Source organism: Dendrobates tinctorius, unplaced genomic scaffold (genome assembly GCF_039654945.1).
Source record: "Dendrobates tinctorius isolate UK_male_01 unplaced genomic scaffold, ASM3965494v1 ptg000081l, whole genome shotgun sequence".
NCBI classification, from domain to species: Eukaryota; Metazoa; Chordata; class Amphibia; order Anura; family Dendrobatidae; genus Dendrobates; species Dendrobates tinctorius.
The window spans coordinates 2,744,218-2,757,196 of NW_027361749.1; the positions used below are offsets into that span (position 1 = coordinate 2,744,218).

At 41.2% G+C, this 12,979-nt stretch overlaps 1 protein-coding gene across 2 annotated transcripts in view; it reads right to left on the bottom strand.

The window, feature by feature from the left end:
- The window catches only part of LOC141096860 (cadherin-2A), a 369,191-nt gene that overhangs the window by 9,377 nt on the left and 346,835 nt on the right, over positions 1-12,979 (bottom strand). For both annotated transcript variants that reach the window (XM_073583706.1, XM_073583707.1), the window contains 3 exons: positions 10,304-10,537; positions 6,705-6,844; positions 4,285-4,449 (listed from right to left, as the gene is read on the bottom strand). In XM_073583706.1, the coding sequence (XP_073439807.1) occupies positions 4,285-4,449; positions 6,705-6,844; positions 10,304-10,537 (539 nt within the window). The remainder of the gene's footprint in view (positions 1-4,284; positions 4,450-6,704; positions 6,845-10,303; positions 10,538-12,979) is intronic.

Below are 12,979 nucleotides of genomic sequence, written 5' to 3' on the forward strand. Positions count from 1 at the left end.
TTTCTTCCACATGTTTGGTGTGTCTGCCAGGTGGCTTGTTGCAAACTGTAAACAACACTATTTATGGATCTCTTTGAGAAATGGCTTTCTTCTTGTCACTCTTCCATAAAAGCCAGATTTGTGCAGTGTACAACTGATTGTTATCCTATGTACAGACTGTCCCACCTCAGCTGTAGATCTCTGCAGTTCATCCAGAGTGATCATGGGCCTCTTGGCTGCATCTCTGATCTGTCTTCTCCTTGTTTGAGATGAAAGTTTAGAGGGACGGCCGGGTCTTGGTAGATTTGCAGTGGTATGATACTCCTCCCATTTCAATATGATCGCTTGCACAGTGCTCCTTGGGATGTTTAAAGTTTTGGAAATCATTTTGTATCCAAAATCGGCTTTAAACTTCTCCACAACAGTATCACGGACCTGCCTGTTGTTTTTTGGTCTTCATGGTGTTCTCTGTGCTTCAGACAGAACCCTGAGACTATCACAGAGCAGGTGCATTTATACGGAGACTTGATTACACAAAGGTGGATTATATTTATCATCATTAGTCATTTAGGACAACATTGGATCATTCAGAGATCGACAATGAACTTCTGGAGTGAGTTTTTTGCACTGAAAGTAAACGGGCCGAATAATATTGCAGGCCGCACTTTTCAGTTTTTGAATTTCCACAAAAATTTTCACTTAACTTAACCAACACAACACAACACTTCACTTAACCAACAAAATGTATTGTGTTCCCTTTATTTTTTTGAGCAGTATATATATATATATATACACAGTATATATAATAGCAGAACCAGGTAGCATGATAAACTCAGAGGCAAAAGGTGCCAAGTAGCACACAAGAACTAGAAAAAACTCAAGCTCCATGAATTACATAGAAAATAGGAGAACCACAGGAGTATATATATATATATATATATATATATATATATATATATATATATATATGCAAAAATTGTCACATTTTATTTTACATCACATAAATGTCATATTTCAAATGGTAGAAAAATAGTATAACAATCAATAAGTATAAGATATACAGAAGGAGGGGAAGGAAATGAGGGAAAAATACCAGAGATAAAATGTCAGCATGTGAACCAGTTTTAAGGCATATACCAACCCCAAATGTAAAGTGCTAATATCCCTGACACATAACAGGGCAAATGTCAAACAAAGGGGTAATCAACCTTTATGCTAAAGCTGACAAGGGTCACTGGATAGGAGCCACACAAAAAGTCCCAGAAAATGGTGCGCCATGCCTGTATATATAAAGGTCCCGGCAGGGTATTGCCCTCAGAAAATTAAATATATCCCATGATGAGATTAGTGGTAAAAAAACAGAGTGATGCTTACCAGTGAGGACCGGGTATGGGGTACCAAAAAAGGTTCAAAAGAGATATTTTATGGTTTACATGCTGACATTATAGCTCTGGTATTTTCCCTCATTTCCTTCCCCTCCTTCTGTGTATCTCATACTTACTGATTGTTGTACTATTTTTCTACCATTTGAAATATGTGATGTGAAATAAAATTTGACAATTTTTGCATATATATATATGTTCCTGTGGTTCTCCTATTTTATATTATATATATATATATATATATATATATATATATATAGGAAAATAAGTATTTGATACACTGCCGATTTTGCAAGTTTTCCCACCTACAAAGAATGGAGAGTTCTGCAATTTCTATCGTAGGTTGACTTCAACTGTGAGATACAGAATTTTATACTCATTTCCCTCAGCTCCCACGCCGTGCGGCGTCCTCTTCTGCAGCCGGCAGCTGACTTAAGCGTGCAAACAACAGGAGTGTATGACATCACTGCAATGCGCCTACAGTTATGTGCACGCTGATGTCAGCTGCTGGCTTTTGATTGTCTGGCAACATGTATTGCGGCGCACGGACCTGACCGGTCTAAGAGCTGGGATACATTTCATCTGGATGTGCGTCAGAGGATGCGCGTCCGAGGATGCGGGCCCCAACTGCATGGCTCCGGTTGCGACCTCTGTGACCGTGGTCATTATTCCCCTAGATGTAATGTCCAGCATTGCAATATGTTGAAATACCGAGCTTTGACTTTGTCCTTCATTCAGATTATCATCTACTGTATGTGGTAGATGCTTTGTACAAGTCGGAAAATTTCTGCAAAGTTCTCACAAAGGTAACAAACTTTCTTGTTAATGCCACCTATTGGAGGTAGTGAATTGACATATTTTTTTCCCAAGATGCATCATCAAAAAGACTCGATACATAACTAATCTACTTATTGAGCCATTACCTCCTCAAAACATGTATATGTCTAAAAAGACTTCCCTAAGCTCCAGTATAACCACAGACATTGCTTTTACTCTCCGTCTTTTAATCTCAGTCCATTGACATTTTTAAGTGGCCATTAGAGCAATCAGAGTAAGTAGAGTGGTATCTGACAATCCTTTAGCTAATATCAAGAGCACAGTTTGCCTTCTATAGCCTCTGTGTTGCACTGTCTACTGCTGCCTGCAGAATGAGTTCACTGAGATTCTGTCAGTGAGATTGTTTAGACAGAAAAGTTTATAACTCTTATCTTCCTTCTCAGCTGCTGATTTACGTCCACAGGAAGACCACAGGAAGGCCCCGTCACACAGAGCGAAATCGCTAGCGAGATCGCTGATTTTGTGACGCATCAGCGATATCACTGTGTGTGACATGTATCAGCGACCGCCCCCCCTCGCCGGGTATCGCTGATCGTGCACGAATGTCCTGGGCCATTTTTTGATCGGTAGTCTCCTGCTGGCCAGCACGCATAGCTGCGTGTGGCAGCGGGAGAGCAACGATCAGCGAGCTCCCAGCGCTGTAAGGAGACGCTGGGAGCTGGTATCTAAGGTAAATATCAGGTAACTAAGCGCGCGCTGTCACTTAGTTACCCGCTGTGTACCTTTAGACACCTGCGTGCTCGCGCAGGGAGCTGGTAACCAAGGTACACAGCGGGTAACTAAGTGACGTGCGCGCTTAGTTGTCAGCTGTGTACATTAGATACCAGCTCCCAGCGCCAGCACACAGGTATCTAAGGTACACAGCGGGTAACTAAGTGACAGGCTCGCTTAGTTACCCGATATTTACCTTGGATACCAGCGTCCTCGCTGGTCCTGATCGCTGATGAGTCTACCTGTTTGGCAGCTCACCAGCGATCATGTAGTGAGGCACCAGCGATCCTGACAAGGTCGTATCGTTGTCGGGATCGCTGGTGCATTGTTTAGTGTGACGGGGCCCTAAGCTTACCATTGTGGTCATAAATCAGCTAAGAGCAGCTAAGGACAACAAATATGGGGGTTATAAAGTCTTCTGCCAGAACGAGGTCACTGATGGATTCATAGTGAAACCCGGATTTTATACCCCAAGCTAGTAGTGTGCGCATAAAGGTGCTTTAGTACTTATTAAATCCTTTTTAAATTCATTTTGCTGCTTAAGAGGAATCTATAGATGAAACTGTATGAAGAGCTGCAAGTGCAGCGGAATTGGATATTGCACTTGCAGATCTCCTGCCCTCTCTCCTTACTCCCCACTCGCTCACTGTCTCCTATCGCTGTGACCTGTCAGTCAGTTATATGGCTCTTAAAGTTGCAGAAATCTAAAGCTGGAGTCACACATAGTGACTTACCAGCGATCCCGACAACGATATCAACGTGTCAGGATCGCTGGTAAGTGGCTATGTGATCGCTGGTGAGCTGTCAAACAGACAGCTTCACCAGCGATCAGCACAGCGATGCAGAGCGCCCAGCATCGCTGTGTACGGTAGTGCTAATGCCATATCCCTGTAAAAAAATAGAATTAAAATAAAAAATATTGTTATTCTTACCTTCCGACGTCCTGCGCAGCATTCCCGCCTCTCTCCACGCTCCGGTCCCAGTAATCCTTTGCGAGAATGACCGCGATGACGTCGGAAGGTGAGAATAACAATATTTTTTTTATTATTTTTTACAGCTGATCGCTGGTCTCCCGCCTGTCACACGCAGCGATGCGTGCTGGCCAGCGGGAGACCAGCGACGAAAAATATGTCCAGAGGTTTCTTGCAGCGATCAGCGATACCGGCAGGGGGGCCGCTCGCTGATCGCTGTCACACACAGCGATCTCGCTGGTGAGTTCGCTGTTGTGTCACAAAAGTTGCTAGCAAGATTGCTATGTGTGACTCCCGCTTAAGTCCCATTCATGAGTTCAGTGGTCCTTTCTAGGATTAGCTGAAGAAAGATTTGTAAAGATTTCCCAATAATTCTGGAGCAGTGGGAGCATATTCTAGCTCACCTCATTGATGAAGTCTCCAATATCACCCGGATGTGGAGCGGCTGAGCGGACGGGATACTGAGGCTCTGCATGAATTGGTCTTTCATCCATACGCCGTATCCCCACAGGCTTAATTGTGTCTGGTTCTACGGTGTCCGGCTGTTGTAATTGGCTTAAATCATAATCCTAAAATATAAAAAATGTTATAAAAAAAAAAATGTTATAAAAAAAAAACACCACAAAGCAAACAAAGTGAGAATTAGGCTATTTTTACATGACATCCTTGGGTAAATATTATCATGTGCAGACCAATCTCCCACGCTTTAGTTATGAGTAATAATGGAAATTATAATATGGACCGTTCATGAGAAGGTGTCTGATTTAGGTGACAAAACACCTCAGTACTTTCTGATGCAATCAACACCTTAAGAGAAAAATGGTAATTTATTACGTGTGAAAAAGGAAGTTGTGGGTCTCATTTTACAAGCTGTAACATTAGCTTCAGTCTGCAGAGCACAAAGCTGGACGTAAATCCAGGGGAGCGAGGGGGCTTTGCCTTCGCCACGTCCCCGCTGTGGAATCCCCTCTGATATACTGGCCTGCTGCCATTACATACACGTCTATACAATATATTTTGTAAATACACTTCAATCTATTTTAGAAAGAGCAAATGGAAGGAGGAGAGTAGGACAATGATTTTGGTGGGAATATTTTTCCCATTGTTTTTCCATTACTATGCAGAATTTCTTAGTGTCTCCGTAATAAACAATACAGTAATCCTGACTTGTACAGAAAACAGCTGTCTATAGAACCCTGTCAGCAAACATTATAGGAAAGCGGCTAATCATATTGTTATTATGGAAGTCTAGAAAAAGGTCTACTCCATTATACAGTACACACTGCACTTGTCCTTCTTTACTTTATCGCTTGGCTCGACATGACTCACATGAGTATAGCAGGATTATTGGCCTTTACGTGTCCATGTGAGGCCACACGGTGCTTGTGGTACTGGTGGACACATCTGTACAGGTAAAGATGAACACAACTGTATAGGAAATGGTATCTGTATAGATAATTGAGGATATAACTATATAGGAAAGGATGGACTTATCCGTATAGACAATTGTGGACACAACTGTATAGGAAAGGGTGCACTTATCTGTATAGACAATTGTGGACACAACTGTATAGGAAAGGGTGGACTTATCTGTATAGACAATTGTGGACACAACTGTATAGGAAAGGGTGGACTTATCTGTATAGACAATTGTGGACACAACTGTATAGGAAAGGGTGGACTTATCTGTATAGACAATTGAGGAAACAACTATATAGGAAAGGATGGACTTATCCGTATAGACAATTGTGGACACAACTGTATAGGAAAGGGTGCACTTATCTGTATAGACAATTGTGGACACAACTGTATAGGAAAGGATGGACTTATCTGTATAGACAATTGTGGACACAACTGTATAGGAAAGGGTGGACTTATCCGTATAGACAATTGTGGACACAACTGTATAGGAAAGGGTGGACTTATCCGTATAGACAATTGTGGACACAACTGTATAGGAAAGGGTGGACTTATCTGTATAAATAATTGAGGACATAACTATATAGGAAAGGATGGACTTATCTGTATAGACAATTGTGGACACAAATGTATAGGACAAGCTGGACTTATCTGTTTTGGTAAGGTTGGGCACATCTGAATAAGTAAAGTTGAGCACATACCTGTACAGAAAGGTAAGAGTGGGCACTTCTGTATAAGTACGGTAATTGAAAAACAATAAGTGTGTTTGAGCACATCTATATAGGTAAGGGTGCTCACAGGTGCATAGGGGACTGTGGACACCACTGTACATCTTCTCTGTGTAACATATTTTCAGTTCCTAGGCCGTCCAGAATATAATTTAGCAATGATATCAGCAGCTTTACTTACACTTTCATTTCCCTTTTAAGTCCACAGTAATATTTCTACAGCTGTTTTCTCCTCACAAAGAAAATATTTCTTCTGACTCCCGGTGTAAAGGGAATATTAATATCGCATATAGCACATTTTTAGAAAGGATGTTATCTTAAAATGTTCTTTTATCTCTAGAGTAATGAAATCTATTAGTAATATATAGCTGCTCCAGTACACTAGTATTATGCATTGTGTCCATACACTTGGCAAAAGTAATTTAGGTACATCTGTATCTACAAATGTGGAGAAACTCAAGCTTAGGACGGTATTGGGCTTAATTGGACTGTACCCTCTCCTTTCTTCCCAACACTCGGATCAATTTGCTGGGTATTCATCACAATTTTATCAGATTACCCATTTCCGATTTAGGCTACATTCATTTTGAGCAGTCCAGAAGCAAATGTTATATGCTACAGAAAACATGGCTGCAAATGATCTCAGAACGAATTTCTTGCATATTAACAATTATTACCTGATCCTCCTCTCCTCCGCCTTCTTCATCATACTTCAAGATGTTGTCTCTGACATCATCCTCGGGGTCAATGAGAAGCTGCTTGGCTTGCCTTTCCTTATCGCGACGTTTCATCCACACCACAAACATTAATACCAGAGCTGTTGTATACAAATAATAATGAGTTAAATATAGAAAGAACTGTAGTTACAGGCGGACATTTAATGATTGCAATTTGTGACTACGGCACCAGCAGATTCATTAATTTGCACGGTACAAAGGAAGACTAATAGTAATGTGATATTTGGCTTGAGCCCATAATGGAATTTTCACCCAATTATTTCCAAATCTTGCTTTAAACATATCTGATTTCTCTTGTAGACAAATTAAGTAAGGCAATTAGTTTAACTAAGGCTTTTAAATATTAATACACTTTAACTTGAACAAGTAAATCAATTTGCCTTCGACATCGGTTTTAACAACTGTAAAACAAATCTGTGTAACATAAAAACAAGCTGAGAGCCTGTAAATCATTTGCGCTGCAGATGTTTCGAACAATACCCATTCTGATCTTGTTATTTGATTTGGAGAGATTACAGCTCTCGTCTGTTCCCTTGGATTTTATTGCTATGGTAATGTTTAAAATATGCGTCATTTTTAAAGATGTTCTACTTACAGAACGTCCCCCCCCCAAATCACCATAAAACGCCCGAGTGGTCCTCATGTGTTCCTTTGATATCGTTTCCGCTCCGCCACATCTTTCTCTTGATAAGATACTAAGACAACATGGCTACAACTGATGTTGTGATCCCACGTTGTCACGCAGACTTCCCACTAACCTGCATTGTAACTAGGCTGACTTTCCTCCAGGACATGGAAAAAGCTGAGTGACCATCACATAAGACTTGTAGTAGCAGCGATATTTGCTGCCGACATGCTAATGTGTACCCCCATCACATATGGCGCTGTCATAGGCTCCTACCGGGGATGATGTACTGCACATATACAGATATCTCCTGATCCACTAGCTGGGACATGCTCAGTGTAATCTGTCTTTATGATTGGTAAAGATCATTTATTAAACATTTTGTGCTTGACATTTGTATCATTAGTATCACTCCTTAACCCAACGTTACGTGTAAACAATAAGCGGAGACAGATTCCAAATCGCAGCCTGTTTCTGCCATTGCACATGACATGAATTCCGATGATGATAAGATCCATCACCATTGCAGCAATCTTAGGAGTATTGGGGAAAACACTGTACTGCCAGAATTATTTATGTGGTTTGTGGATTGCTCTTTTAGCTGTGCTACATGTGTTTTCTGCAGTGTGCTGGCAACATTGCTCTTCTTTTCCCATTTGATCTTTGAGGCAAGTCTCTTCCTTTTTCTTGGAATATCTGTGCATTATAAGGTAAGTAACTTTCATATGTAGGGAAACAAAACTTCGTAGCATCTGTTAAAGTTCTAATCTCTTTGTCTGACTAAGTCTTCAACGTTGAACCATATAAGTGGTGGCACTCACCGTCCTTTAAAAACAGTCCTTTATTATGGAATCTCATAAAACAGCAGAGGCAGGAGAGGACGATATGGACAAGACGTCAGGATTACGGTAGTTTCATGACGGTGTGCAAAACAGCCGTCGTCTTGATGTCTTGTCCACACCTTCCTGCCTCTGCTGTTTTATGTGATTCCATAATAAAGGACTGTTTTTAAACAGACGGTGAGTGCCACCACTTTTCTGATTCAACATTGAAGACTTGGTCACTGTTATTTTCCATATGGGTGTGCACCCAGGTACCCCAGAGTAGGTACACTTTTAAGCCACAATTATAACCCCAGTGTGTTATGGACCACGAACGTATGGCAGTGCCACATTCTATTTCTTCTTATCAGTGCGTTCTTTGTCTGGCTAACAATCTGAGAATGAGGCTTAAACAGTGGCCGTCACTGCCCCTCACATGTTGATTTTAGCAAACACCCGTATTCTTAATGATAGAAGAATTCATCTTTTTTTACAGTTAAACCGAAATTTTGTAAGAAAAAATGCCAACTGGATGGTACCATTTCCCCTTGTCAAGAACATGTAAGGACACACCCCCAACAGGTAAAAGAGGTAACACCCAATTGTCAGTTTATTCGTAAATTTCTAAATAATAGCGGCTAGGCACAATGTCAGTATCTTATTCTGTAGGGATACAACCATTGACAATGGTATTACCAGTCGTTACTCTGTCAGCACAGAATGACTGTTCAAACCAAGTAGAGATGCTCGGTGCTCCATGGCTGGGCCAATCATTTATATACACCTTCTCATATGCTTGGTTTCCATCTCTCTGCCCTTCTTTGGATCTATGAAACCAGAGCTGTCATTCAAAGAAAAGAGGAAGATAGAGGGAAAATAAGCCGGTGGGAAGGTGTATATAAATGATTGGCCTCACTGTGAAGCACAGAGGGTCGGGACTTAGATTGAACAGTCGTTCTGTGCTAAAAGAGTTCTTTTAATTTAATTACAAACCGTCTCAATAGAATAAGAAACTACACAAAGAAACATTACAAAAAAAGCATTACACTGCTTTTTTAACTTGATATTTACTGAAATTATGGAATTATGCAAAACTGTATTCTGAACAAAACCATATATAATATGTCATATTAGCATCGAAGATATTCGACAGAAAACGTTTAAAACTTGAAAAATCAATTTATCCTATGCCTATGTAGGACTTTTGAACACCACTGTATAAAAGCCCACGCTCAGTGTCCACCCCATGTTAATCTAAAGTGAGGTAGAATAGGAGACTTAAATGACTTTTTCACTTTGGGGTAAGTGGACTCCAAACGCTGCAAAATACTTAAAAGAACATATACAGCCGTCAGTTAATCACTGAGCTCAGTGGCTACGCTAAGGTAGACGGCACAGGCCGCTGAGCTCGGTGATTGGCTACAGCGGTGATTGACACTGCCGGTGTGAGACTGCAGCAGTGGCAGGAAGCCATTGCTGGATCCCTAGAGGGTAATTACCAAGTGTGCATGCTATTTTAGGTATTTTTACAGCATTCGGAGTCCACTTTCTTGAAAGTGAGAAACCCTTTTAACAAAGCTGTCTTAAATCGGGCATCTAGTGACTAAGGTTCGGTTACTAATCTGTGATCAATTTATTTATGCAGACAATAAAAATGGATGAACTTCCCTGGAGCCCTTCCAGGATCTTTCACAAAGTGATCTCAAAGTTTTAGGGCTCGTTCAGACGGTCGTACATTTGTACAGTGCACTGTCTGCGTACTCACCGCACAATGATCCACTAATACCCTGTGTGTCAGTGGACACCAGTGGTTTTTTTTTTTTCACAAAAAGCAATAGTCTGTTTGGAAAAACAACTGCAGCTTGCATTTGGTCCACTTTGTTGGACTAAAATAGTGAATTCCATTAGCCGGCAGCTCCTGTTCTTGTTCGCCATGGGGCCAAGCACATGGAGCCAGTCATATATGCAGTTTGTGGACTTGACCAACACGGATTTTAGCACAACAGTGTGAACCAAGCCTAACAGCCTCTGGAGTGTGAAAATTACAGGTATGCAGTAAGAAATACAATTAATACTGTAACAGGTGTACTTACTTAGCAAAATAATGATGCACAGAAGAATTGCAATGATGGCTCCTGTCCCCAGACCAGTGCCAATGATGGGAGCCACTCCGCTACAGTATCCATTCATGTCACAGGAGCAGACTTTAACTCTGAGATATGAAGTGTTTGACAACGAAGGGTTTCCTGAATCTGTGATCTGAATTGGGATGTTATAGATTCCATCATCGAGGGAGGCAATCTTCAGACTGAGCTGGGCATGGTCACCTAAAAAAAATCAATTACATTCATTGTGTACTTGCGGCAAATTAACTTGTAATGATTTGTTAGATGCATGGATTCAATTAGACAAGCATTAAACTTTAAGTAAAATTAACGAAGGATCTAAACATCTTCTCGCTACACAAAACAGAAAAAGGGGCTCTTCTATTTCTACAGAAATGATAGAACTAGTTTCCAACATGCATTATTGTATCCTAAAAATTGCCATTACAGAATTATCAGAAGATTACACGCAACAAGTCATCAAAAAAAACTATTACTTCATTTTAATTAAACGTGAAAGTAAAGGGGGGCATTTATCAGAGTAGTGTAGTAATTATAGTAGCAATTTGTACATTTAGTTCCATTCATCCGCATTAGGACCGCACAGGGGGTCTATCATAACACCATCTGGAATAAACTACTTACTTAAAAAAAATATAAAACATTCTCTGCCACAAGTAAAACTCCAAAATCAGAGAAATGTGTCCTTTCCATCCTGCCGTATATATTTTTATTTTGTCCCTTTTTTGGTTTGGTAACAGCCACTATTGTATCGGAGCCAATGGCCTTCCAGATACCATGAGAGAAGAAGTTAAAGGGAATCTGTTACCCCATTTTTGGTCTATAAGATGCCGCCACCGCCATCAGGGGCTTATCTACAGCATTCTGTAATGCTGTAGATAAGCCCCCGATGTAACCTGAAAGAGAAGAAAAACAAGTTAGATTATACTCACCCAGGGATCTGGTCTGGTCCAATGGGTGTCACGGTTTGGTCCGGCGCCTCCCATCTTCATACGATGACATGCTCCTTCTTACTTCAGCTGCGGCTCCTGTACAGGCGTACTTTCTCTGTCCTGTTAAGGGCAGAGTAAAGTACAGCAGTGCGCAGGACCTCTCTGACCTCAACAGGGCAGATAAAGTACGCCTGTGAAGGAGCCGCGGCAGAAATAAGGAGGATGACGTCATCTCTAGAAGATGGGAGGCGCCGGACCGGACCGCAACACCCACCGCCCCCGCCCCCTGGTGAGTATAATCTAACTTGTTTTTCTTCTTTCAGGTTACATCAGGGGCTTATCTACAGCATTACCGCCCCTGATGGCGGTGGCCGCATCTTATAGGCCGAAAATGTGGTGATAGATTCCCTTTAAGAAACAAAGTGTGGACATGTTTTGGGGTCAGAAGCTTATATCAGTTGACCTACCCTCTCTCTGTATCACAAAGCCAAAAATGTAGCAACGAGCCTTTAGTGTTTTCCATTTTAGGACGTAAAAGAAAATGAGCTTTTCGGTAAAGGGTTTTTATGCGGGAACGCGTCTTCCTTCCTCTTGCTTTAGCGAGCAGCAAGTTATACTGCGAAAGTCTTAAATGAAGTTTTAGCACATAAAAGATTTTACAAAGTTCTTTGGGAAAAGAACAACTATTTACCCGCTATAATATCCCCTTGCAAAAGGAAAAGTACATTCCTCTATAAACCTCCGCAATATATTTTGCAGATAACAAAACAAAGTAAAGGCGCTTGCTTGCACTTAAAGGCTTTCTTCTCTAAAAGTAACAATAGCGGATCATTTTTCACAGCTCTGTGCACAGTGTTGTGTTTAAAAAGACATGGTAACAAAACAATCAGAAATATCACTGTTCGCAGCGTTAATAATAATGGGAAGCAATGCAGTCGCAGCAGCGGGTTCAGTGTGACCGAATTCAAGCAGTCTAATAGACAAAGCCAAAATATGTCTAATGGACAAAGGAATCGCAAATGCAGCACACAGGTTTGATGGAGAAACATATTTAACCCCTTTTGCTGGTAATAATGCTACACCCCCATGCTCCCGAATACGTTCTGTTCGGGTAAAAGTTCATGTATTTTCTAAAGGGAGAAAGAGAAAGACGCTACCAGACAGCAATGTGAAGCTCTCCCACTAGAAGAACTTCGCTTAGTTAGGGATGAGTAGGACAATGCTTTGCATCTACCCATGGAGCAAGAAATATTTTTAAGAAAAAAAATGTCTCTAAATGTGGACAACCCCTTTAAAGGGAATCTAATCTAAGACCAGTGTAAAGGAGAGACAGACACCCTGATTCCAGTGATGCGTCCCTTACCGAGTTGCTGGCTGTCATTTTGACAAAAATGACTAATTTATCTGCTGCAGATCTGGCAGTTCTCTAAATGCTGAGATCTGTATAACCCCGCCCACACCACTGATTGGTCGCTTTCTGTGTAAACTGTGCATGGGCAGAAATCAGCCAATGACTGGTGAGGGCGTGGCTATACACATCTCAGTATCCAGAGAACTGGTAGATTTGCAGCAGATAAAACTGACTTTAGCAAAATGACAGCAAACATCCCAGTAACTGACACATCGCTGAAATCAGGGTCTCTGCCCGTATGTCATGCTGCTCTCAGATGGGGTAGCAAAAACCTAGTGACAGATTACCTTTAAGTGGTCT